The sequence below is a fragment of the Eptesicus fuscus genome, chromosome 12 (assembly GCF_027574615.1).
Source record: "Eptesicus fuscus isolate TK198812 chromosome 12, DD_ASM_mEF_20220401, whole genome shotgun sequence".
NCBI lineage: Eukaryota > Metazoa > Chordata > Mammalia > Chiroptera > Vespertilionidae > Eptesicus > Eptesicus fuscus.
Genome location: NC_072484.1, coordinates 18370864 through 18398315, shown reverse-complemented (window position 1 = coordinate 18398315; position 27452 = coordinate 18370864). Strand labels below are relative to the sequence as shown.

The 27452-nt window shown below is 39.5% G+C and overlaps 1 protein-coding gene across 1 annotated transcript in view; it reads right to left on the bottom strand.

Moving 5' to 3' along the window:
• The window catches only part of KIF16B (kinesin family member 16B), a 277225-nt gene that overhangs the window by 60226 nt on the left and 189547 nt on the right, over window positions 1-27452 (bottom strand). The window contains exons 21-23 of the mRNA XM_028144837.2: window positions 26839-26935; window positions 25981-26031; window positions 4008-4130 (exon numbers count right to left, since the gene is read on the bottom strand). Of these exons, the coding sequence (XP_028000638.2) occupies window positions 4008-4130; window positions 25981-26031; window positions 26839-26935 (271 nt within the window). The remainder of the gene's footprint in view (window positions 1-4007; window positions 4131-25980; window positions 26032-26838; window positions 26936-27452) is intronic.

The following is a 27452-nucleotide window of genomic DNA, read 5'->3' as shown; positions in this document are numbered from 1 at the left end:
CAAATGAGCGCTCGCCTGTGGCAGGGCGTAGGCGTTGGCTAGAAACTTCTGGAATGACTGAAAAGTTCTAAATCTTCATTGGTTACATGGGTGTATACATACATCTAAACTCATCAAACTACACTTAAAATGGGTCCATTTCACTGCATGTGTATTATGGTTCAACAGAGTTGATTGAAAAAATGTGAGCAAAAAACAAAAACCTACGTATTTAGCTATTCTCACCTGTTTTTGTTTTTGTTTTCATAAAAGTTGTCTTTAATCCCCAAAATAAAAAAGCTATAAGACAGTCTTCTCGAGTTAATATCTTTTAGTTTCATGAAAAGTTATGTTTTCCTCATTTTAAAGCCCAGGGATAGAAACCCCGTCAGGCCCCATCAAGGATCAGGTGAGCATTAGAGAACCACTTTCTCCCCCAAAGTCCACTCCCGGAACCCGACCTTGAGCATCCCTTTCTCATTCCAGTCCACGGCTCACCACTGCTCCCTTCCTCAATGAACAGACCACTGAAGTCACCAGATTGGAGATGAGAATGAAAATGGCCAGGAAGAAGGAATGATTTAAATAACTAATAAATGTATCTAAATAAGGGTGGGCAGGAAAAGGTAGGAGGCTGAGGGAACCAGAGGGTTTGGGAAGAGCTGAAAGGTGAATTCCAGGGCAGCCACACATCCATTTGCCATCTCTTCCCAGGCTCCCTAGGGCCTGCCATCTGAGCTAGATGAACTGGCAGCAAACACCATCAAGTTGCACAGTCAACAGGGTGTCAAGACCCTGCCCTGCTGATCACAGAGGGCAAAATGCCCTGCTAAGTGCCTTCAGGACCTCAGAAGATTGTTAAGAGCATCATGGAGAATGGAGGAAAAACAAAATTATATATTTTTAAGGAGAAGAAGCAAAGATTTTTCTAAAGGATAGAATGTAATAGCATATCTATATACATTGACAGATTTTCTTTGTAAGAAGATCTAAAACTAAATAGAACAGACTCTTTTGAAATTAATACTTTTTTACCTTAGACTTCTTAAAGCCACTGGCTCACCAAGAGAAGAACTAGGAGTAGCCAAGCTCTTTCCTAAGTGTGACTATTTGTTTTAGAAAACACTGCCTCTGCATGTAATAGTCAAATGATGGACGGAGAAGGTTGCATACTTAATGTTAAAAGTCGGAATGTTGAGGGGGAATAATAAAAAAGAAACCTGGAAAATACAAAATCCTTATAAAGACATGATTGAATACTGGGAGTCATTAAGAGGACTCCAAGGGTATAACCTTTTTAAAATTAATTAATTTATTTCTAAGAACAAACACTTATCCAGCACTTACTATATGGCAGGCACTGCTCTAAGCACTTTCCGTAGCTAAGCTCATGCACTCTGCATACCCAGAGGTGGTTTCATCATCACCTTTGTACATGAGGTTGCCTGACTTGCTGAGGGTACCAGAGGAGATGGGACAGGATGGCAGTCACCCAGCCCTATTCTAGCAGCTAGGCCTTTGCTGGAGCTCGGCCATTTCTGTTCATTTTGTTAAGGGAGAGACAGCATATTCATGCTATGCTTGCTTCTAGTTCTGGGCCCTGACACTTCTGTGACTGGGTAACACCCAGAGAGTGTGAGGTGACACCCAGAGAATGTTAGCACCCCTGTGAACACATCAGGCAGCCCTGCTCACATGGGAGCTAGGAATTCTCCAGGCAAATCCTCCCAGACCATTCCTGGTGCTAATGAGGGGAGCAGCGGGATAAGCATAAAGAGGAAGCAGAACAGTGACATGCTTTCAAAACTTGACTTTGTTAACTTCAAAGAAAGCAAAACTCTTTGGATTTGGACTTTACATATTTTGAAGTGAAAGCCTCAATTCTAAAAGGCCTCATGTGATTTTTTGTACTTGGTTTCTCTAATTTGCCTTTACAGTAGCATCTTCATAATTTTGGCCAGATTTGCATATGGTCTGGAGTATTAATTGCCTGAAGTTTTTATTTAAATCAACTTAGTTTTTCTTTTTTAGATATAATTGACAATATAATGTATTATTTCAGGTATACAACATAGTGATTAAATACATACATATATATTGCAAATGATCACCAAATAAATATAGTTCACATGTGTTATCATACATAGTTACAAAAATTTTTCACTCTCTTAGCAACTTTCAAATATGGAATACAGTATTGTTAACTATAGTCACCATGCTGTACAGTACATTCCTCAGGACGTATTCCTTTTGTAACTGCAGCCTTTGGACTCCACCCATTTCTCTTCTGCCCGCCTCCAGGCCCCCCCCCCCCCCCCCACCCCCATCCTCTGGTAGTCAGTCACCAGTCTGTTCTCTGTCTTTATGAGATTGGGCTTTTGTTTGTTTTTCAGATTCCACCTATAAATTAGATCATACTAAATCAACCCAGTTTTAAAATAATTAAGTATCCATGTCTTAAATTTTATGCATAAAATTGGTTTAATAGTTATATTTTATTAAAACATTTATCTATTAAAATAAAATAAATCTAGGCCCATTAAAATTATCGCATGCCTTCCAGGGCTGTGAGTTCTATTTTGGAGAATTCAAAAATCTGAGCTGGTAAAAGCCAGTCTTTGTCCTCTACTTAAAAATAGGGATATAATACAAACACAACTTCAGAAATTATGTCTATATATGTATAGACCAGTACATGTATGCACAATAGGAATTCTACACACACATACACACACAACACACACATATACACACACAATTTCAAATGGCTGAAAAGGAACTAAGCAGCAATGAGGCGTTAAATCAGGGGCAGGGGGATTACTGGATCAAGGACACTGTATAGCAGCAGTTATTTGCACTGTTTCTCCAGGGAGACTGAAAGAACATGCGTGCCTAAAGGGAGGAATCACCTAGGGCCCCGGGGTTCTGGAGGTTCATTGCAGCAGGGAAGTGAGGAGGGCCGGCTTCAGGCTCCCTCCTCAGCCTCCCCCAGTAGCAGCTCCACCAAGGGCTTAGCTAAGAAGAAATTTGGAAATCAAAGGTACTATCCAATGTCCTCACTTTACCCATGAGGAAGCAGGCTCAGGGAAGATAAAACACTTAGGGTCATTCAGTAAACTTCAGGAGAATCAGAGCCTAAAAGTCAGCATCCAGATTCCCAGCCTGGTGTTTATCTGACCAAGACTCCCTCTGAGAACACCTTTGTGCAGCCATGTACTGTCGACTTTGGTGAATGTCATTACATCAGTACCCTCCTCTACCCTTGAAAATGAAGAAGCGTGATTATTCATTAATTCCTTGAGGAGGGGATGGTGGCCAACAATATTTAATGAAGTGCCTGTTATGAGTCAATAGAAATAAATTAGGAATAAGATGAAGTCATTATTTTGGAAAGTATGATGTAAGGAAACAGACACATCTCTTCCTGAAAAGTTGTATAAATTGAATAATGCCTAAAACAGATTAGGAAACATTCTGTTAGTAATAATAGAAACAACAATAAAAACAGCAATAGAAATAATAGCAATAGCTATAACCGTTTATCTCATACCAGACACTATACTCAGTACTTTATATGCACTGATATCCCATGACATAAATAGTATTACTCCCATTTTGATTGATAAGAACATTGAGCCCAAGCCCCTGGGTAGGGTGACCACCTGTCCGGTTTGCCTGACACACCAGGTTTCCCAGGGCATGGACCTTTCAATGCAGAATGCAGGAAAATCCTGAGTCCCCTGGGATGGCTGGTCACCCTGCCTGTGGAGCTGGGGAGTGATAGCAACTTCCTTGTCTGCCTGACTCCCCAACCACCAGCACCTTCTATGGGATAACTTCTCTCCATGTGCTACACAGTTAAGACTTTTCACATACTGGCTTAAAGAAGGGCATGGCCAGTAGCTTATAAAACAAGATATGCACATGTATCCTCTTCTCCTTTTACAAAAAAAAAAAAAAAGTCAAAGGAAAGCACTGCCTGGCTGCAAGCCTCCATTCCTCGAGAAAAGCAAAGAAGGGACACTTACCTTGACCTCAAACTCGAAGTGCTCATCCTTGCCTTGACCGCAGAGAACATAGCGAGGGATGCTGATTTTAATTGGGTCCTTCAGGTCATCTGGACTTGCTCCCAAAGAGCGAGAAACCATCCGCTATCAAAGGCACATCAAATGGGGAGAACAAAGAGAAGCAAGATCACTCAATTGCAAATACCCTGCTTGGGCAGACAGGAGAAAATGTGTTTCAAGTAGAGAAAAGAGCATCAAACCAGTGGAGTTTATTTAGAAAAATGATGATTGCCTTTGAAAGAAAAATGCTAAGTCTCTCTCACAACAAAAGACCGGTTCTTTAGGTATATTATTCCCAAGAGTTAGGGCAAAAGCACTTCAAAATGTTGTTTGGCTTTGAAGTTCCTTCTAATTTATAAGAACAAATGAAGAAAGGGACAGATTATATATCCCAACTTCTAAAAAAAATTGGTCTAAAACAGATTCCTCTCTGAAAAAGTCTTGATTATCTGACTTCTTTTTTCTTCACAGACTCTCAGGCTGCTGTACATAATGCTCCAAAAGCTGGAGATTTTACTCAAAATTACTTCATCTTTAACTTCCAGGCATTTTTATAAGCCAGTGTAGCATGGAAAGCTCTTTCAGCCACAATTAAAACAAATCCCAAGTATTTTCTTTAGGCTCCATTTGATTAATAATCTACTTGCCCTGACAATTATTTATGGTCTGGATGGTGGGAAGCCAGAGGGGTTTGAGGAATAGGCATTATGAAAAAAAATAAATCTTCAAAATGAGTTCTCTTGAGTGTGAATGGAAGTCTCTGAACAATCCTTATCATTTGCACTAACCTGGGGCTTTAGAAAATATATGAAAATAGGTTTTTAAACAATAGCAGTAATAAAATAAGTATGATCATAATTATAGTTGCATTTGTTGAATACCCACTATATACCAAGAACTTCACTTAATGGTTTATACGCATTGTTGCATGTAATTCTCACAATACCCTATTTATCAGATGGGATCCCAAGACTGAGAGTTTAGGAAACTTATAGGGGTAAGAGGTAGAGCCAGCATTTGAACTTGGGCTAACCTAGCTCAACTATGTCACAGCTATGCCATACTGCTATAGTGAAATTTTAAAATAATTTCATCCATCTCATACATTGAGCTACTGAACACTTCAGTATATTCAGAATTCAAGATGAAAACTCCACAGTTATGCAGTGTAACCTACTATGACTAAGAAGAAAACAGGGGGCAATTCACTCCCTTTCTCTCAGAGAGAAGGGGGTCCGGGCTCCTTGGATCCTCAGCCAGGTGTAACATGGAAGGTCCAACCTAACCGTGTGTGTGTGTGTGTGTGTGTGTGTGTGTGTGTGTGTGTGTGTAATCAAATCCCAGCGGGAGGATGTGATCACTGAGGGAGAGTGTGCTCTGATTTCTGGGTGACACAGAGGCGTACACTTGGTCGCAGATTACTGCTGTCACCTAGCAGACGGTGTAAAGGTTTGGGCATCATATGACATTCCGAGTCTTCTAGAGCACCTTGATTTCCCTGTGTGGCTGGCCACCCAAAACATGAACCATTCATTTTATCATAATGGTGCACCTGAGGTCAAAAACTGTAGTGGAAATTCTTAAAAAGCGAGTTTCTCAACATGTACATGGCCAAAAACCTTTCAATTCACTGATAGCATAGTTCCAAATTTAAGTGGAGACATTTCCTGAAACATGAAATATGTTTTTCAATTTAAAAGTGAAAAGGTAGAGAAATAATTTGGTGGTTTTTCTTTCTTTTCAAAGAACACATTTACTGTTAAGAAATGTTTTTGACCTATAAATGATGGCTTACCCATGAAGTTCTTGCTCTGCTGCCTAAGCCCTAAAACCTTCTATGCCATGCTTAATAACTGTATTTTTCTAGTAGGAACATAATCTCTCCTCAAAATCTGACACAATTACTTGGCAATTCCACTTGTTGTATGCATGTGCATGTGCATGTGTGTGTGTGTGTTTGTGTGTGTTCTCGCGCGCTGGGAGTTAGATTAGGGGTAGGGAGCACACTGTAATTTGAAACAACTTCAGGAAAAGGGAATGCCGCCGAAGGAATTTTAAGTAACAGCTACCAACTGATATTACCAGTTGAGAATTAAAGACCCACTGGCTCTACCTTAGCAGGAACCTGGATGCTCCTCAAGGTCTAGACCTAAGGGACAGCACTACAGCTGATTTGATGAGGAGCCATCTCTGCACAGTTACAGGCTCTTTTCCAATGAGGTGAGAATGAGGAAAAGGAAGAAGGAAGGTGGGCAATTCAGTATTTTTTCTTTGATCAACTAGGAACAGTGTATGTATTTCAATGTGTTTTATCAGTTCTCAAAACGGTGCGGATGACAATACCAACAAGGGTAATACACTTGGTATCAAAAGTCTACAGTTACCTGCTTCCCTGAAGCAATCAGTTGACTTCAAAAACTCAGAGCAAGAAAGAGGACATTCAGAATCAAATCCTTGTGGGAGGGTGTGGTCTCTGAGCAACACTCTCCCATAGCCTCTGTCCCTCAGTTTCTCTGTGTCTGTGGAAAGGGGGTGTATTTATCAAATCCCAATGACATGGCAGGGACCCAACCATGAACAAGGCAGTGTCTGGCCCTGTGTGACTTCTGCTGAGGCAAACTCTGACAAGTAAACTGATCATTACAGCAGGATTTTAAGTGATGGGGGCACTGAGAGAGAAAAACTATGAATATGTACATTGCTATCTAAATACCAAGAATTTTACTGAGGAAGAACTGCAGTCAAAATGGCGCAGATATACTGTTACCTAAGCAATGGAGACTTAACTTTAACTTTCTAAATGCCTTTTCTTATAGGCACCCCTTGGATACACAATCAATATTGATATCTTTCATTGAGCACCAACTACGTGCCATGCAAAGAGCCAGATCATGGAAGTACAAAGTAACTTTTACAAAGTATCTGGAATTTCTAAGACCTTTAATTTTTTTCAATTACATTATGTTTTGAACAAAGGTTTGGGTTGTTGTTTTTTTCCACTTTAGATTAATTACATTCTACAGTTAGTAAATGCTACCTTAACTTTCTCTTTTTGTGAGTTCACTTTCAAAGTGGGGTAAGACTGGAACTGATGATCTATATAGGCCTTTTAAGACTAGAAAGTTTTCTATTTCCAAGAATATGTAACTGCAAAATCAATCCCTAATGAAAAGAAAGTTGTTTGAAGCTCAGGCTCATAGATCCATTAAAGAAAAAAAAAAAAAAAACAAAAAACACCTGTGTAGTTGTGGCCAAGTGGGTAAGGTAATAGACTAGAAAAAAAATCCCTGCCTTCACTAACTGGGTGTATGAGTTAAGCAAGGACCAGTGATCTGGGAGGAATTGGATCTTATCATATTTATGCTGTTCGCCTAAACCTAGGATGGCCCCTTACACACCAGCACCTGCACAGGTAGCTTAAGCAATGGGTCTAGATGGGCTACAAGAGACACCACCCCTATCAGGATCAGACAGGAAAGTGTACCAAAGCCCTCTGCTGAGAAGAAGGACATTTCTCTTCAGAATCTTGCATGTTGGAGACTACAAATACTGTTAGACCATCTGCTCTCACCCGTTGGCTTCAATCTCAATGATTTCAAAGTAACTAAATATTAATTGTAAAGAAAAGAAAAACTGCAGACATGAATAACTGGAGAATAAAGATCTGAAGGCATCAGAGCCAAAGTATAAGCAAACAGAAGAAAAATCAAATGTGTGTGGGTGTCTACTCTAATCTCGGTTCCAACGTAAGTTTTAGAAGTTACTTTTTGGAGACAATTGCATGAGAATGTAGAAGTCTCGGATGTAGTGTGAAAGGTTCCTACCCTTTTCCTGAATGCAGGAAGGAGAACTCACATAACTGTCTACTAAATTTGTATTTTATTTGAAAATAGCTATATCTTGACTATCTTGAGTTTTATACAAGAAAAGTATACTGTATATTTTATCCCATTATTTAAGGGAGCTTTTAAACTTCCATGTAATTATTTATTTTGGAATCAGTCACAGTTTCTCTACATGTAGCAAAGAAGATTCTTGGACTTGGAAGGGGAGGTGGTGACACATCGCAGAAGGAGGCAAAGGGCCACGAAAGGCAGTGTTCAGAAGCACGACTCCTAGCAGATCTGGCAGGGGCAACTTCGTAGGACACTTCAAGGGGTTTTAAATGAACTGTGGAGCTATTTAGAAGAGAAAGGTCAAGGAAAAGCACATAATTAGTAATCGGGGTTACGTTTCTATACATTAAAAATATTATCTTTTAAGGTACAAAGAAATATTTTTCAGAAGCTTTCAAGGAAATAATGTTCTGTGGCAACAAATGTTATTTTTTTTCCAGTTGTTGGGGAAACACTGTAGTTGGTTCCTCAGATGAAAGAAGCAAGCAGAACATAGGCTACCTTGCAATATTCAGATTAGAATCTTTTCTTCCTGCTCAGGCTGTCTCCTTCAAAAGGGGGAGATTAAGGAAGTTAATAGCAAGTGGCTTCAACATCCACTCAGATCACTGTCAGCAGTGCAGAGGGCATGGAAAGGACCAATTCTCCAGGGAGTCATCAACATTTCTCCCTAAACCCTCTAATGATGTACCAGATGGCCAAATTCAATATATGCTTTGACTATGTCAAGGTCAGACTGATGTCTGATATCCTAGAGCCAAATAGCCAAGCTTTACTTATAAAACACAGGGGTGTGTGTTTTTTTCAGATTTAACAAAACTATTAATTCTCCCTTCTTTATTTTAATCCCTCATATTTTCAACCACACACACCATAGTAATAGTTCTAATTAGAGCTACTATGCATCAAGCACCTACTATGCTCCAGCACCTTGAAAACAGTCTGGGGCAGAGAAGGCAAGGACCTGTTACATTCTCAAATATAAGCCACGTTACAAGAAACAGGAAATAAAGGTAACTTGTGTGGTGTAAATTATGAATATGATAAAGAGTCAAGCAAGACATGTTCATACTTCTCTCCAGCAGGTGAAGCCTGCCGAGGCCATAAAGGAACCTGGTGCTAACACCACGCTGCTGTGATGCTGGGATGGGTACACCCTGACCAATCCTGTCAAAGTGAGGACAGCAGCTGGCATGAGGGAGTGATGCCAAACTTATCTTAAAATGAGTTTAGAATACTCACATCTGGAAATAGAAGTAAGGGTTTTCAAATAAGGAGTATTTCTTTAATTCTGATATTCATCTTTAAGTATAAAATAATCAGAAAATGATATCATGATAGACAGACATTTGTGGAATATCTTATTTATCTTAGTGGCCTTTGGGTAAATAAAAAGGGTTGGCTAACATTTCTAATCCATGACACCAGAATAGATTAATCCATCTATATAGACATGAGATGATCAACACTGTTTCAGGACTTAGAAATTCTGGCTATCTGATGAATGTTTCCATTTGAAATTATTTAAAATGTTGCCATCTTTCTCTAGATCACCAAAGACTGGTTAGTACCTTTGATGGTCATTGTTTCCAGATAACTCATCATCAAATGGATGATTTAACATATAATTAAATAATGACTGAGAACATGGTGACAATTGCTATGTGGTTCTCATTACCAAACATGATTATACTAGTAGGTAGTTTACAACCCCCTAGGAGGGAAAATCAAGTTTTACAATGTCTTTCATTAACCATGAAAAGAACCACTCACTTTCATTCACTGGTTTTTGCTGATACCTTGTTTTGATTCAAACTGTGCTGAAGTTTAAGGTCCAGAAGAAATGAAAGTGGGGAGTGGGGATTCTCTTAATCAGGTTTCTGAAGAGCATACTCTTTAACTTTCTAGTTAAGAAACAACACTGACTGTACAAGATTATCTATACTATAGTCACACTATTTTTCTTCTATAAGATTTAAAAATGCAGGGAGGAGGAAGAAGAGGAGGAGGAGGAGGAGGAGGAGGAGGAGGAGGAGGAGGAGGAGGAGGAACTGAGATCCATGCAAGGAAAGAATCCTATCTAATAAAGAGGGGAATATGCAAATTGACTGTCACACTGTCACAAGATGGCGGTGCCCAGTCCCCTCAGCACCCCCAGAATCCCCCTTTCACAGAAAATGGGTTGCCTCAAAAGTTGGTTAAGCTTCTTAGGACAAAAAGCATTCAAAATCTTTGAAAAGGTTGGAATTCCAATATTTATAATTGGACTAGACGATTCAAGGTTATATTCACTACAACCTTCTATGATTTTGTGATATTAACATTCTGAATTCACATAGTACCAGCTGTATTGTATATAAGCAGATATTATTTAAAGGAATGACCATTATTATTAAAACAACTCATAAAACCACACTGTTTGTATGTCAAGGACATTCTGTGTGATTTTCCTAATGGCTGGAGTTAATGCCCCTAAACTGGCAGTCGGACATCCCCCAAGGGGTCCCAGATTGGAGATGGTGCAGGCCAGGCTGAGGGACACTCCCCACCCATGCATGCATTTTGTGCACTGGGCCTCTAGTGGAAATATAAAGAAAGTTGTAAGGCAATTCTTAGAAAAACAAACAAAACCCCCCAAACTCATAAAAAGAATAATTTTTAATGTCTAGAAATTCCAAGGAAAAAACTTTCAAGTCAGAAAGAATCAAATTCTTCCAAATACTCATCCCTACTATAGTCACTTTTATTTTAAAAAATCAATTTAAAAATTTACCCAAAGTCAAGAATAACCATGACTAGAAGGTGACTTTGGCATTTCAGAAAGAATGTATGTGTGTGTGTGTGTGTGTGTGTGTGTGTGTGTATATGTATATGTGTGTATATATATATATATATGTATATATATATATATATATATATATATATATATATAATTAAATAAATTATATATATATATTCTGGAGAAGGTCTGGGTCTGAGTTCTAATTCTCAGTCAAGTGATGTTAAAATTCCCAAACATGAAATGGAGATCAACGATGACAATTCCTCCATCCCAGGAGAATCATCATGGGCTCCCAGGAATAATGCTTGGGACAGAACTGTATATTGTAAACCACAATACAAAGGATGCTTGAGATTATTATCATTATAATCCACTGCATCTTTAGCAACAAAATATATTAACCAGATGTCTTTCTTTAAAAGGCACGAGGAATGGTTCACAATGAATCACTTTCCTTCCCATCCACTGGATTTTCCAGTTCCATTCCTTATAAAGGCTTTACAAAATTACCAGGGTGCAAGCAACAAGAGACTGGATGGTGGTGGTTTGGAAACTGTTGTGCAAGAGACAGGAAAGGAACTGAAGGGCATTGGAGATAAAGAATTTTAGGACGTAAGATAACTGCGATCTTTGATGGGCTGTGATATAATACAGATTGTGGAATAGACTTGTTCTGCTCTGCTATAGATGAGTGCCATGGACAGATAGACTTTGAAGATGGAGATCACAAAAAGAATTATGGAATGAATGGTCCAACAATGAGATCAGTTCCCAAAGAATAAACTGCTTCAGAGGTAGACAGTGATTAGCACAATCATGGCCATATCAAGTAAAGACTGAATTGGAAAGCAAGTTGAACTAAGTAACTTGAAATGTCCTATAGCATATGTTCTGACTATGACTGACTATTTTCTGTTAGGAAAAAGTCCCAAAGTTTTATCTGAACTTTATCCTCAATAGCCTTGGAAACCTTGACATAATATGTATGTGGTCGATTGAATTATTGGTCCCAATTCTTCTCTCTTTTATAGTAGTACTATATACTGTATAGCCTTATTCACACCATTGCTACTTGGTGAATGGAGTGTATTGCCTTCTCCTTGACTTTGGACTCAGTCATGTGACTTGTGTTAGCCAATGTGACATTATAAGACATGAGGCATGATTGCCCTTTTCTGCTTCTGTCATCATCATGATGGACACTGCCCCTTCAAACATAGACCTGACAATGAGAAAGAATGTGGAGCAGATCAACTTTAGCTGACTACAGATGACTTGTAGCTTATAACAGAGCCACCTCAATCTATTTGTAAACCAACCGTGAGAAATAAAAGGGCTCTTTCTGTATGTCACTATAATTTGGGGGGGCTATTTGTTATTTGGCAATAGCTGATTGATGTAACATCTGTTACAAAATTTATTTTAAAGAATGATATAGAACTGTCCAAGATGCATACGCAGGCTCTATAAGTAAATTAAAATTAAAACGTTAAAAATTGGTTTACCAGTGAGACTGCTTGACTATCAAAGAAGCATTAATAAAAGTGGTCTAATCTATTTATCATTCAAAACATTACATCATGCAGGAAAGAGAATGTAAACAAAAATTACCATAATTACAAAACTTATGCTGGAAGACATATGTATTCTCTTCAAAGGATGCACATACATTGTTTTAAGTAATGAGAAGGAGACAAGCTGTTTGAAATGTTTTTCAACAAAGTCTAAATAAATTCATCCACTCACCACAAGCTTGCAAAACAGAGAGTTGTGAGCAAAATGGATTTTAATCAAATTCAGATGAAATCACTTCTTTCAAAAGTATTCAAAGGGGTTTTATGAAGGATGCATTAGTAAGCCACAATGTAAATGTTTATGCCTATATTATAACAATGCCAAATGCCACATAAAATATGTATGGACCTTTTTTCTTTCCTGATGCAGGAATTCATTACAATTGAGATGTCACATTAAGCTGGATGCTGAGACTCTCAGACCTTCTCCTCCACAGTAGTGCCCTGGGCTCAGAACTCCTGAGGAATGAACCCGTGGAGCCAAAGGGGGCTGCTAGGATGGAAGCCACAGTGTATAATGGCACAGACACGACTCCCCTGGCTGCTACAGGAAGTATGACAACCTTACCACTTACTCCATGGACAGTAAATCAAATTCCCATATCAAAAATCATATTTGATCTCAAAGTAAAAAGTGTGCTTAGGTGACAGAAGTGACATGTGAAATTTGAATGCCGGAGGTTACTTTTATGTGGTGAGCCACAAATGTAATCCTCATTGTGACCTACTTAGATCATAAAACAGACTGGGAAGTTATAATGAATAAGATGATTTTTATGCAATGCTTATATTTGCTGCATGCTCCATGTATGGATAATATTAAAAAACATAAGTTATCACACAATAGAATTATGCTTTTTAACTTATGAAGCCTGCTTAATATTTATCACTTCTTATAAAATTTTGTACTACCTATGTATTGTTTCCTTTCCAATCATAGCATCCCTATGCTGGAATCTTAAATTCTACTTTCTGCTTTTTGTGATCATGAAAAGAAAATACTCAACTGACAATTTTTTTAAAAGGTAGTGCAAAATGTATTAGCTGAAAAAAGTAAAAAATATGAAAATAAATTAGGAGATATATTATTAAGATATTAGAAGACTATCATGTTTTTTAAATTGTATTATTGACAGTATTGCAGATGAACCCCAATTTCTCACCTCCTATACTCCCCTCTTTCCAGCATCTCCCCTAACCAAGGCCTTCACCATACTATTTTGGGTATCCATTGGTTATGCATACTAGAAGCCCAGTGCATGAACTCTGTGCATGAGGGCGGGTGTCCCTTAGCCTGGCCTGTACCCTCTCCAATCTGGGACCCCTCGGGGGATGTCCGACTGCCAGTTTAGTCTAAACTGGCAGTCGGACATCCCTCTTGCAATCCAGGACCACTGGCTCCTAACCACTCACCTGCCTGCCTGCCTGCCTAATGCCCCCAACTGCTCTCCCTGCCAGCCTGATCTCATCCCCAACTGCCTTCCCCTGCCAGCCTGATCTTGCCCCTAACTGCTCTCCCCTGACAGCATGATCACCCCTAACTGTCTCTGCCTCAGCCCCCACTACCATGGCTTTGTCGGGAAGGAAGTCAGATGTCCGAAAGATGGCTGATCGACCCAGACTAATTCGGATATTACCCTTTTATTAGTGTGTGTGTGTGTGTGTGTGTGTGTGTGTGTGTGTGTGTTCTTTGGTTAATCTCTTCCAGTTTCCCCTCGCCCCCAACTCCCCGCTTAGATATATAATTTTGTTCTACACTTCCATGTTTCTGGATCTATTTTATTGGTCATTTTATTATCTTCACTAGTAGCCCGTTTGCACGAAGATTTGTGCAATAGACTTTCATTCACCTGGCTGCCTGCACCAGTTTTCTGCCGGCACCGGGGACCCAGGCCTTGGCTGTGGCCACCACCTTCTGCCTTCTTTCAGGGTCCGGGCTTGGCCCCTGGCCTTGGCCTCGGCTGCACCCCAGCGTCCCTGCTACGGATCACAGGAGCCAACCCCCAGTGGTTGCCTGCGATCCATGCAGGCTCCCCGCTGGTGCCCAAAGCCAGGAAAGCCTCGGGCGGAGGCTTTCCTGGCCTTGGGCTCGGCCGCACCCAGAGTCCCTGCTACGGATCTCAGGAGCCGACCCCCGGTGGTTGCCTGTGATCCGTGCAGGCTCCCCGCTGGTGCCCAAGGCCGGGAAAGCCTCTGCCTGAGGCTTTCCCAGCCTTGGGCTCGGCCGCAACCAGCATCCCTGCTATGGATCTCAGGAGCAGACCCCTGGTGGTTGCCTGCGATCCGTACAGGCTCCCCACTGGTGCCAAGGCCGGGAAAGCCTCGGGCCTTGGGATCAGCCGCACCTCAGCGTCCCTGCGACGGTTTCCTGGTGGGCGCGGCTAGGGGCGTGGCTGGTGGGCGTGGCTGGTGGGTGTAGCGAAGGTGCGGTCAATTTGCATATTACTCTATTATTAGATAGGATTAGATTCTACCTACAAGTGAGATCATGTGATATTTTTCTTTCGCTGATGCTTATTTTATTCAGCAATAATACTCTCCAGGTCCATCCATCGTGTCAAAAGGGTAAGAAATCATTTTTTTTTTAATTGCTGCATGGTATTCCACTGTGTACATGTACCATGACATTTTTATCCACTGGTCTACTAATGGCCATTGGGGCTGTTTCCAGATCTTAGCTATAATAAATAATACTGCTATGAACATAAGAGTGCATATATTCTGGCTGGTGTTTCAGGCTTCCTAGGATATATTCCTAGAAGTGAGATCACTGGGTAAAATGATACTTTCATTTTTAATTTTTTTGAGACAATTCCATACTGTTTTCCATAGTGGCTACACAATCTGTATTCCCACCAGGAGTGTACTAGGGTTCCTTTTTCTCCACATCCTTGCTAGCACCTGTAGTTTGTTGATGGTAGCCATTCTGTGAGGTGTGAGGTGATACTCATTGTAGTTTTAATTTGCATCTCTCAGATGATTAGTGATGTTCAGCATTTTTTCGTATGTCTATTGGCCATCTGTATGGTCTCTTTGGAGAAGTGCCTATTCAGGTCCTTTGCCCATTTTTTAATTGGGTTATTTGTCTTACTTTAAAAAAAAATATTTTATTGATTTTTTTACAGAGAGGAAGGGAGAGGGATAGAGTCAGAAACATCGATAAGAGAGAAACATCGATCAGCTGCTTCTTGCACGCCTCCTACTGGGGATGTGCCCAAAACCAAGGTACATGCCCCCAACCGGAATCGAACCCGGGACCCCTCAGTCCACAGGCCAATGCTCTATCCACTGAGCCAAACTTGTTTCGGTTATCTGTCTTACTTTGGTTAAGCTTATTTTTGTATGAGTTCTTTATGTATTTTGGAAATTAACCACTTATCAATTGTGTCAATGGCAAATATGTTCTCCCTTTACATTTTGATGCCACTTTCTTTTGCTCTGCAGAAGCTTTTTAGTTTGATGTAGTCTAATTTATTTTTTTCCCTTTGTTTTTCTTGCCTTAGGAGATGTATCGGTGAAAATTCTGCTATGTGAGTTGTCTGAGATTTTGCTGTCTATGTTTTCTTCTAGGATTTTTTATGGTTTCATGACTTAATTTCAGTGTTTTGTTTGTTTGTTTGTTTGTTTTATCTGAGTTAATTCTTGCGCATTATGTAAGTTGGTGAACTCCTTTTATTTATTTATTTTTGCATGTACCTGTCCAATTTTCCCAGCACCATTTATTGAATAAATCTGTCTTTTTCTCCACTGTATGTTCTTTCCTCCTTTGTCAAATATTAATTGACCATAATGATGTAGGTCTATTTCTAGGGTTTCTGTTCTGTTCCATTGACCTGTATGCCTGTTCTTGTGTCAGTACTAGGCTATTTTTGATTATAGTGGCTTTGCAGTATAACTTGATACCTGGTATTGTAATCCCTCCAACTGTAATCTTCTTTCTTAATATTTCTGCAACTATTTGGGGTCTTTTTTTGTTCCATATAAATTTTTGGAGTGTTTGTTCTATATCTGTGAAATATTCCATTGGGATTTTAATAGGGGTTGCATTGAATCTACAGATGGCTTTGGGTAGTAGGGACACTTTAATGATGTTAATTCTTCCAATTCATGAACATGGTATATTCTTCCTTTGTATCTTCCTCTATTTCCTTTTTCAGTATACTGTAGTATTCAGAATACACGTCTTTTATCTCCTTGGTTAAGCTTACTCCAAGGTATCTTATTTTTCCTGTTGCAATGGTAAATGGGATTTTTTTTTTTTAAGTTTCTATTTCTGAGAGATCATTTCCAGTATATTGATTTCTGGGTGTTAATTTTGTATCCTGCTACAGTGCTGAATTCATTTATTAAATTTAGTTGATTTTTTGGTTGAGTGTTTAGGGTTTTCTACATACAATATCATGTCATCTGCAAATAATGACAGTTTTACTTCCTCCTTTCCAATTTGGATGTCTTTTATTTTTTTCTTCCTGTCTGATTGCTGTAGCTAAGACTTCCAGTACTATGCTGAATAAGAGTAATGAAAGCAGACATTCCTGTCTAATTCCTCTTCTTAAGGGAAAGGCTTTTAGTTTTTGCCAATTGAGTATGTTGTTAGCTGAAGGTTTGTCATATATGGTCTTTATTATGTTGAGGTATGATCCCTCTATTCCCACATTCTGAGATTTTTTTTTTTAAAAAAAAGGGTGTTAGATTTTTGTAGAATGTTTTTTCTATGTCTATTGATATGATCATGTGATTTTTGTTCTTCATTTTGTTTATGTGGTGTATCACAGTTATCAATTTGTGAATATTGTATCAGCCTTGCATCCCGGAATAAGTCCCACTTTATAATCTTTTTTTAATGTATTGCTGAATCCAAATTGCTAATATTTTGTTAAGGGTTTTAGCACCTATATTCATCAGGATATTAGCCTGTAATTCTCTTTATAGTGTCTTTATCTGGTTTTGGAATTAGTATAATGCTGGCCTCATAAAAAGAGCTTGGAAGTCTCCCTTCCTCTTGGATTTCTGGAATAGATTGAGGAGGATAGGTGTTAGTTCTTCTTTGAACCTTTGGTAAAACTTCCCTGTGAAGCCATCTGGTCCAGGACTTCTGTTTGCTGGGAGTTATTTTTATTACAATTTCAACTTCATTAGTTGTTATCAACCTATTAAGTTTATCTGATTCTTCCTGAGTGACTTCTGGAAGATTATATTTTTCTAGGAATTTGTCCAGCTTGTTGGCATATAGTTGTTCATAGTATTTTGTTACAATCCTTTGAATTTCTGTGGTGTCAGTTGTTACTTCACTTCTTTCATTTCTGATTTATTTCGGTGCTCTTTGTTTCTTGATGAGTCTGCCTAGGGGTTCATCAATCTTATCTTTTCAAAGAACCAGCTCTTGGTTTCATTGATCTTATTGTTGCTGTTTTTTCAGTCTCTATGTCATTTATTTCTGCTCTCACCTTTTATTATTTCCTTCCTTCTACTAATTCTGGGAATTTCTTGTTGTTCTCTTTCTAATTCTTTTAGTTGTAGGGTTAGCTATTTTATTTGAGTTTTTTCATGTTTCTTGAGGTAGGCCTGTAATGCTATGAACTTCCCTTTCAGGATTGATTTCACTGTGTTCCATATAGTTTGGGTTGTTGTGAGATCATTTTTATTTGTTTCCAATAAGTTTTTTATTTCTTCATTGATCTCATTGGTAATCGAATTTGTTAATAACATGCTGTTTAGCCTCCATTTATTTAGGTTTGTAAGGTTTTTTCTTCTTTATTATATTTTAATCCTCACCTGAGGAGTGAGGATATTTTTCCCACTGATGTTAGAGAGCAGAAGGAAGGGGGGAGGGTAAAAAGAAACATCCATGGGCGAGAGACGCATTGATTGGTTGCCTCCTGCACATACCCTGACTGGAAGCATCAGACCTGCAATCCAGGTATGTGCTCGAAAATTGACCATGCAACCATTCGGTGCACAGGTCGATGCTCTAACCACTGAGCCATGCCAACTAGGGCAAATTTGTGTGTGTGTGTGTGTGTGTGTGTGTGTGTGTGTGTGTGTGTGTGTGTGTTTTAATTGTAGTTGATTTCTAGTTTCATGCCATTGTGATCTAAGAGGATGCTTGACATGATTTAACTTTTCTTGAATTTGTTAAGGCTTATTTTGTATCTTGTTTTGGCTTTTATTTTTAAGTCTATCTTGACAGATATGCATATTGCTACTTCAGCTTTTTCTTTATTATTTTTAAAATACATATTTTTATTGATTTCAGAAAGAGGAAGGGAAAGGGAGAGAATGATAGGGACATTAAAGATGAGAATCATTGACTGGCTGCCTCATACACATCCCCTACTGGGTATTGTGCCCACAACACAGGCTTTACCCTGACCAGGAATCAAACCATGATATCCTGATTCATAGATTAATGCTCAACCACTGAGCAATACCAATTGAGTATTACCATTTTTTCATTTCCATTTGCATGGAATATTTTTTCCATCCTTTCATGTTTAGTCTGTATCCTTTGTTCTAAGGTGACTCTCTGGTAGACTATATATATATATAATGTTTTCTTATATATTCAGCTATACTGTGTCTTCTGGAGCATTAAGTCCATTTACATTTAAGGTTATTATTGATAGGTACTTATTTGTTACCATTTTCTCTCTCTCTCTCTCTCTCATTTTCTTCTTCTTAAACTACTCCCTTTAGTAAATTTTGCAATGCCTGTTTGGTGCCAATGTATTCTGTTAGCATTTTTTTTTTTTTTTTTTTTTTGGTCCGGGAAGCTCTTTATTTCATCTTTAATTTTAAAAGATAGTCTTGCTGGATAGAGTAGTCTTAGATTCAATCCTTTTCATTACTTTGCATACTTCATGCTACTGCCTTCTGGCTTGAAGTGTTTCTACTAAAAAAATCAGCTGACAGTCTAATGGGAGCTCCCTTGTAGGTAACTTACTGCCTCTCTCTTGTTGCCTTTAAGATTATTTTTTTATATATTTATATATATATATTTTATATATTTTTATATATATTTTATTGATTTTTTACAGAGAGGAAGGAAGAGGGATAGAGAGCTAGAAACATCGATGAGAGAGAAACATCGACCAGCTGCCTCCTGCACACCCTCTACGGGAGATGTGCCTGCAACCAATGTACATGCCCTTGACCAGAATCGAACCTGGGACCTTTCAGTCTGCAGACCGACGCTCTATCCACTGAGCCAAACCGGTTTTGGCGCCTTTAAGATTCTTACTTTGTTTTTAACATTTACCATTTTAATTATGATGTGTCTAGATATAGGTCTTTGGGGTTCATCTTGATTGGGAATCCCTATGTTTCCTGAACTTGTGTGACTTTTTTCTTCACCAGGTTAGGGGCGTTTTCTGTTATTACTTCTTCAACAGTTCTCTATTACTTGCTCAGGTTCTTCTCCTTCTGGTTATCCTATGATGTGGATGTTCTTACATTTCATGTTGTCCTAAAGCTTCCTTAAACCATCCTCATGCGTTATACTTCTTTTTCCTAATTGCTGCTCTGACTGGATGTTTCTTTTCTATCTTGTATTCTAATTTGTTGATTCAGTCCTCAGATTTTTCTAATCTACTATTGATTCCTTCCTGGGTATGCTGCCATTCAATTCTGATTGGTTCTTAGTCATGGTTCTAAATTTTTAAACCATTTTATTTTTTTCCCTTTTAATCTTTATTGTTGAAAGTATTACATAAGTCCTCCATTTTTTCCTCATAACCTCTTCCAGCCTGCTCCTGTACTCCACATCCTCCCCCAAGACCCTCATCACCCGATTGTTTCATGCTGATGTAGTTCCCACTAAGTTCCTTGTAGTGCTCATTAAGATGATTGTAATTATCAGTAAGTTGTTTGAGGATACTTATACTAGTAAACATTACTCTGAACTCTAAATCTGAAAAACTGCTTGCCTCCATTTTATTTAGGTCCTTTCCTGGTAATTCCCAGTGTGGGTACTAGTGTCTAGGGATTCCATGTAGCGGTGGCAGAGCAGGGCGTGCCTGGTTGCAGTGGCGGGGCTGGGTACACTGGACTGTGACCTCAGTGCACTGGATCATAGCCACTCCCCCCAACTTCTTCCCAAGGAGGACCCTGAAAACCTCCAAAATGGCTCATTATCCAATCTCAAGCAGGAGAAGTGCCCGGCTGAGCAGCACACAGCAGCAGCCAATGGCTCCCCAGCCAGGAACACACAAACTGCCTGCCCCAACTTCTCCCACCATCAGACAGATGCCTACCACACTCACAAGCACACATACTCTCCCTCACACATGCTCATCCACTCACACTCTAACCCTCACTCTGGTACTGACTGCCATCATGTTAGACTCCTCTATCATGGTTTATTTTTTTATATTTTTCCATGGTAAAGATCTACCCATCAAGAATATGACAAACTGATTTTCATGATGTGCCCGTCATAGATTCAAAAGCCTTCATGTATATGGCAATGGGGTTTGTACAAATGTCTGTGTGTGTGGTGTTGGGGAGTTGTGGGCGTGACAAAAATAGGCTTTACCTAAAAACAATTGAATTCTATTGTCTCAAAAAGCCTCCACTTGGCCACCGCAAACAGGGCTGTAGCCACCAGTGTGTGTGGATCCTCATGCACTCTCCAGTTTCTTGCCTTTTCCTGTTCACTTCCCTACAACCTGGGTAGAGGAAAATTAATAAGGAAAGTGTAGACAAGTAGCTTGTTGTTAGCTCCGATGCTGGAAAGAGGAAGTCTCTACATTTCTTCACCAAAGGGTAAGTTTCTGGATGGGTGAAGTGTTGATACTGTCCACATGTTCAATTAGGAAGAGAAATAAAGAGGGGGTATGCTACAACATTATCATTGACCATTATCCAAAGGTCTGACCAGCGCAGAAAATAACCCCACCATGCCATGGGTGAAATGAAAGGCTTAATGGAATAGCTGACTTGCTCAACTACATACATCATTTGATGAGTAGCTACATCAGTGTGGCATGATCCTTGCTGGAAGGGGAATCAGAGTAGATGGAGCAATTAAGACATCAACCTCCTTCTTTCTAAGACTCAGTAATTTAGTAGAACACATATAGCTGAGAAACAGAAGCACACTGGCAGAGTAACCCAGGGTTAGATGACATAAAAAATAGACACAAAACCTGCAACCTGATTCCTTATTGAAATGTTGAATGGAGGTGGATAAAAAAGGGGTCAAACTGAGGAGAGAAGAATTTTGAAGAGGCTAGTTTTAAGCCTCTACAGAGGAGGAGGACAACTGACAACTGACAACTTGGTGAGGAGAGAGATCTATCAAAGGCTGACCTGGGCATGAACTCAGGTCAGAAGGGAGGCCAGCAAACAAACTGGCTCAGGTCAGTACAACACTTGGTCAGAGGTCATGAATGATGGGTTAAATGAGACGCAAGAGGGAGGACAGCCAGGGAGAAGTGTTGAATGCCTTCTGAGGTGACTCTGATAAGATGGCATAAAGAAGCTGTTAGGAAAAGACATAGAGATGAGAGCCTTTCTAGGACAGAAATACAAGCGCTCAGAGAAAGTTCTTATACATGGGGGCATGTTGCATAAGGGGGAGGTAGTCAAAGATAAACCAACAGGTAAGGAGCTGAAACCACAAATGTTGGAAAGGAATAGTCATAAAGACTGAAAGGAGAAAAAGGAAATTAACTGAGTGAAGATACTGCAGGGCACATGTAGCATCTTCATCCTATCTATTACAGTGAGGGGATGGCATTTGAAATCCCTGGGTCCTTTGGAAAGCTTGATGTATGACCAATGTGCCCTGTTACAGAGCTGTCCTAATCACAGCTAAAACAGAGGATGTCCATGAAGGCCACTGGCAGATTGGGCACTTTTCCAGGCAGCACAAATTAGTCTGACAGAATCCAGCAGGCAAAGACCCACTCCACACCCCCATACTATAAGTTGACATGAAGCCAAACACAATCTGAAATACTTTAATCACCTCACAAATAATGAGGCAGACCCACATTTACAGGTTCAAGAAAATGAAGCAAGGAGGTGATAAGGATATTTTATTAGTATGCTAAGATCTATTTTTATTTAATGTAGATATTTAATATGTTTGCATATTTCATTTTAGAGGTCTGCATTTTTCCAGTTTCAAATCAGTTAGTTACTGAGACCTTCATAGTCCCTGACTGCTTTAATTATGTTCTTTATAGATCTCAAAGAATATGCAGAGTTTTTCACAAGTCTCCTCCCTAGAGCCTTGTCAAATGTGAGATCAGCCACAGAGCCTCATCCTGAGAATTGAGGGTCAGATCCCAGACCTCAGGGGCCACATGCTGACTGCCCTGAAGATAAAATGGGCTGGTGAACAGCGGAACATCCTGGGTGTCTTGAGAGTGCTCAGACAGACGCTTTCTTGAATCTGATGGAAGTTTATGAGAGAAGACAAGTTGGACTGCTGGTAATGTTCTCTTCTCTGGAACAACGATACACCTGAATTCACTTAAAGCACGAAATCTGGTGACATCAAATTGTGTTCGTGGAGGTGGTGTGTTTAGAGACCTAACGTGTGGATAGAAAACTCGATCTTCCTTCACAAGGGCGATGTGGGTGTTCAGAAGGACCAGTGACTGACACTGGTCTTGGCCAGAATCATCTTCAACTCTCACTGTTGTGTAGAGCAGTAACTGAACCTCTGCCAGAGAAGGGATGTTGACTTCCATATTTCCATGGAGAAAGTAAATCATGTCAACCATGGTGTTCTGGAATTTGGATGACAACCAAACTCCATTTGACAAAACTAAATCAGGGATTTCTGCTTTCCAATCAAGAGAAAGCTGGACCAGATCTTGCTGGAGCAAAGGGTGACTTGAGCAGGCAGTGGCGTCAGACTCAGGCATCAGGACACACAGAAGGTCACGGCATATTTGTTGACAGAGGTTTTTGTTGTAACTAAATACAGTAAGCAGGAGACTCTCTGCAGAGCCCAGGAATCGAATGCTCTGCCCACCAAAGCCGATTTGAATCTCCCGTAGTCCTGAGAGAGACAGAGCATGAAAAATGCCCATGGAGCCCAGGTGGGTGTCTGACAGGACTAAAGCATATAAAGTTGAAGGGAGCAGGAGCAAACACGCTGGCTGGGGGTCAGGTTCTGCGCAGTTAGCAACAGCAAGCCAGTAAATGCCTCTGACTTCATGCATGTCGACCAAAAGTCCTGGTAGGAGACAAGCCACATGCTTGAGAAAGTCTTTCAAAGGGCACTCTTGAAGTTTCAGCAATTGATCTGGGAATTGCACAAGGGTCTGCTTAAATGCAGAGATCCTTCCAGCTTCTTCAGATTCCAGGCGGACAACTGAGCTTAGAGAGGCACCTGGTACCTCTGTGGCTGTGAGGCCTGGCACTCTGTAAGGACCCACGCTCCCTGCTGGCCTGACGGCCCCTGCCTCCTCGCTGGTGCTGCTGCCAACCTGATCTTCTGCAGGAAGAGAATGAGATTCTGATGATACCCAGTGTGATGTCAAGGGCAGGTGCTGAGGTAAGTGCTTCACCAATGGCAGTCTACTGATGTATGTTGTTACTTGGGAGGTGAGCCCACTGGGGTCCCACAGGCTCCCCACGTGCCTGGCTTGGCTAATAACCTTTGTGCCAGCCTGTAGCAGGTGACTGCTGGTACCTTTATAAAAGTTGGAGAACCTATGGTAGAAATATCCTAATCCACTGTTCCCTTCTGTCCTGATATTTATTGGTGACTCTGGAGGGCTAACTTTTTTAGAAGCTAACTCTTCCTCAGTGTGCTGCTCACTACACAACTTTGAGGCTGGTGAACTCTGAAAAGTGCCGGCAGATACACTCTCCTCACTAGAAACACTTTCAGAGAAGACACAATAGAGCAACTTGCTTTGCCTAGTCTGTTTGTTTCCACTATTTATAGACATTTCTCGGCATGTATGTTGCAGCAAAGTCCAGCTGGATTCAATTTCCAAGCTCTGTTCATCTTTATGAGTCATCAACTCACTGAAATTTTCGGATTTAACCTGAAAATGTTCTGCATTGCTGGTGTTGTTTTCATTAAGAGAGATTTTAGATAGACTGAAACCTTTTGTTTTACAACCACCTATGTGCTCAGGACAACTAGATTTGCAATCACTGTTCTGCAGCACCTCATGTGCTGAGAGCTGATCTCTTGGGTGGTGGACTCTCTCTCCTGTTGCTGAAGAGAAAATTGTAGAGTTTGAGATGCTCCAAGTCATGGGATCACTCTGGTGGTTGTTCTGATCCACCTCCCTCCTCTCCTCTCCGGTGAAAGGGTCAGTGACATCTTTGGGCAGCAGCGGGGCAAGATACCCTTTCTGTTCAAGATGTCAAAAACAGTTGAAATGGGGATGTAGTAGCAGCCTTCGTGATTCTTTTGCACATGAAGATTCTTGCAGTCATTGGTTTCATTGTGTGGATTGATTCAGAGGTTAAATCAAAAGCCTAAGCATTCATATTGATTGAGAATGATTTAAAAATATATGATTGGATTCACATATAGAACATCAATTTCCATATTATATCTCTAATAAATTGCTGAGTAATTTTACAGAAGTACCTTGTATGGAATTGATCTACAGTATCCATTTCCTGGTCTAATATTTCATTCACTCTAAAATAAATCCTAAGTCATTTGGGTCAGTTTTTAAAAGGTCAAATTTAGTTGTACAAATGAGTCCATGACCATATGTTCAAAATGTAAAAGTAATCAGGGCATACTTAATGAAAATACGACAGCAAGGCCAAAAGAAATTGACAGGTATTCCAACCTGAACCCTACTTCTCTTGCCTCTTGGTTCATTTTATAAGATTCCTTAATTTTATCTACCTGGTTAGATTGCTATTACCATATTTACAAACCAGCCTTGTCAAAGGCCAGCCACTATGGATACAAAAAATGAAAAGGCAACAGCATGCTCTTCGCCAGCATGCTCTTATCAGCTAAAGAGATGGATGTCCAGAGGAAGATAATGTCATGACTGGATGATTGGAAGGAGAACATGGCAGTGGCCAAAGCAGTTAAGCCTACTATGGAACATCCATGCTTCCACCTCTTACTCTCTGTTCAGTAATTTAGAAACACCATCTGCAAGATTTATATCACCTAGCAGTTTGTGTGTGTGTGTGTGTGTGTGTGTGTGTGTGTTTTCTTTAGGAATGTATGGGAAGGACAAGACCCTCAGTGGAGAAAAATAAAAGTAAGCCCTTAGAAATTGTATGCCCAATAAACCTGGGTTTGACAATCCAATAGTGAAATAAGCTTATCAACAAAGAGTTATTTCCTTTGTACTACTGCCAACTCAGTCTATAAAGTAAGCAGGATTTTAAAATATTGAGAAGTACTCAGTTTCATTTCTAAACACATATATGATTCTGGTTATATAAATCTGCCTTTCAAATGCAAACCAAGAGAAAGGATACTGTTGCCAATGAAAAACTAGGCAAAGCGCCTCCACCACCGCTACATGCCACTCAAACAAAGTCAAAGCAGTTTTGAATCTGCAGGAGTCCATTTAATTTTGAGTCTATAGAATAGCTTGCCTTCTCTATTAGCCATTAATCTCACTGCGACTTCAAATTTCTAATTATGCAACTAAACATTAAGAAAATTTAATCACATGAGCATGCTATAATTTAAGGTGACCATATCAATCTGAAAAATCATTACCTACCTCATATTTTAGCTTTCGTTGAATGGTACCATTGTGAAGTTTCTCATTATTCTGAAAAGAAAAGAAAAAGTCCTCTATATTAAATTATAGTGTGTTCATAGAGGAGGAAAAAAAACTGATTTGATTAGAAATATTTATGGGAACAAAATTCTAAAGAAACATACTTGCCATTCAACAATGACTATCTTTCTATAGAATTTATATTCCATGGTAAACATGACTATCGATCCATCTGCCTGTAAGAGAACTGAACCATTTATTCTGAATCTTAAATGTCTAAGAATAATATTAAAATCAAGGTTTTCCTTAGGACAATTCTTAAAGTTGCATGATAGAAATGCAATGCTTTTATTTTGATAAAAATCAAGTTGCAAATATGTATTTTCTCAAAGGCAAACTTTTTTCTACCTGAAATATTCATCAAGCAAATTAAATACTTACAGAAATTGGTTGTATTTATTTTTATTTAAAAAATTTTTCAATTACAGTTTTCATTCAATATTATTTTGTATTAGTTTCAGGTGAAATTGGTTGTATTTTTGGAGAAAATAGAAAAATGTTGTATGTAGACTTATTATAAATCAAACAAAGTAAATAAAACATTTTAGGAAACTTTATATTCACTTAAGAATTTCCTCCAGAAATTCAAAACTTTAAAATAAATAAACTTACTTTTGAACTCACACTACTTGTAAACTCTTAGGCTCCACCCAATATTTACTTTTTCTAGAACATTAGCATTTCAATTTTCTCACTGAGAAACAGTAACAAAAGATCCCACCACCACCACCACCAATAACTTATTGAAAGCTTGTCTTAAAAATGCATGACTGCATTACTTTGGTTCCCTCAGCTCACCTTGGTCATGTCTGCAGACACACTGCTGTCATTGCAAATCACACGACGCAAATCCTGAAGACGCCTTTGGACTTCCTCTTCAATGTAAGCACTGACCCTGGGAACAGGGAGTCAGGGGTACTTGAACACTTCTAACCACACAGAGCATTTCAGATACTGATTTTACTATGCTCTTAATAACAGGGAACTTTCTCATTTTATTTTTTAATATATATTTTATTGATTTCAGAGAGGAAGGGAGAGGGAGATAGAAACATCAATATGAAGAGAATCATTGATTGGCTGCCTCCTGCATTGCTCCCCTTCTCTTCTCCCCCCACCCACTGGGGACAGAACCTGCAACTCATAGGTCTATGTTCAACCACTGAGCCATGCTGACAGGGCTAACATTCTCATTTTTAAATGCCCAACATAACAACTCTGGACCTTAAACATTTTTCTACTTTCTAAGACATCTAGAGCCATGTGTTCACTATCTGTGTTTTCTCCAAATGAGAGAGAACTGACTGGATAACAGAATCTTGAGAATGGGAGGACGACTGAGTGATCACATCCAACTCTCTCCTGGATTTCTTTCGGAACCCCTGCTACAAGGTGGGGGAGAATCACAGACA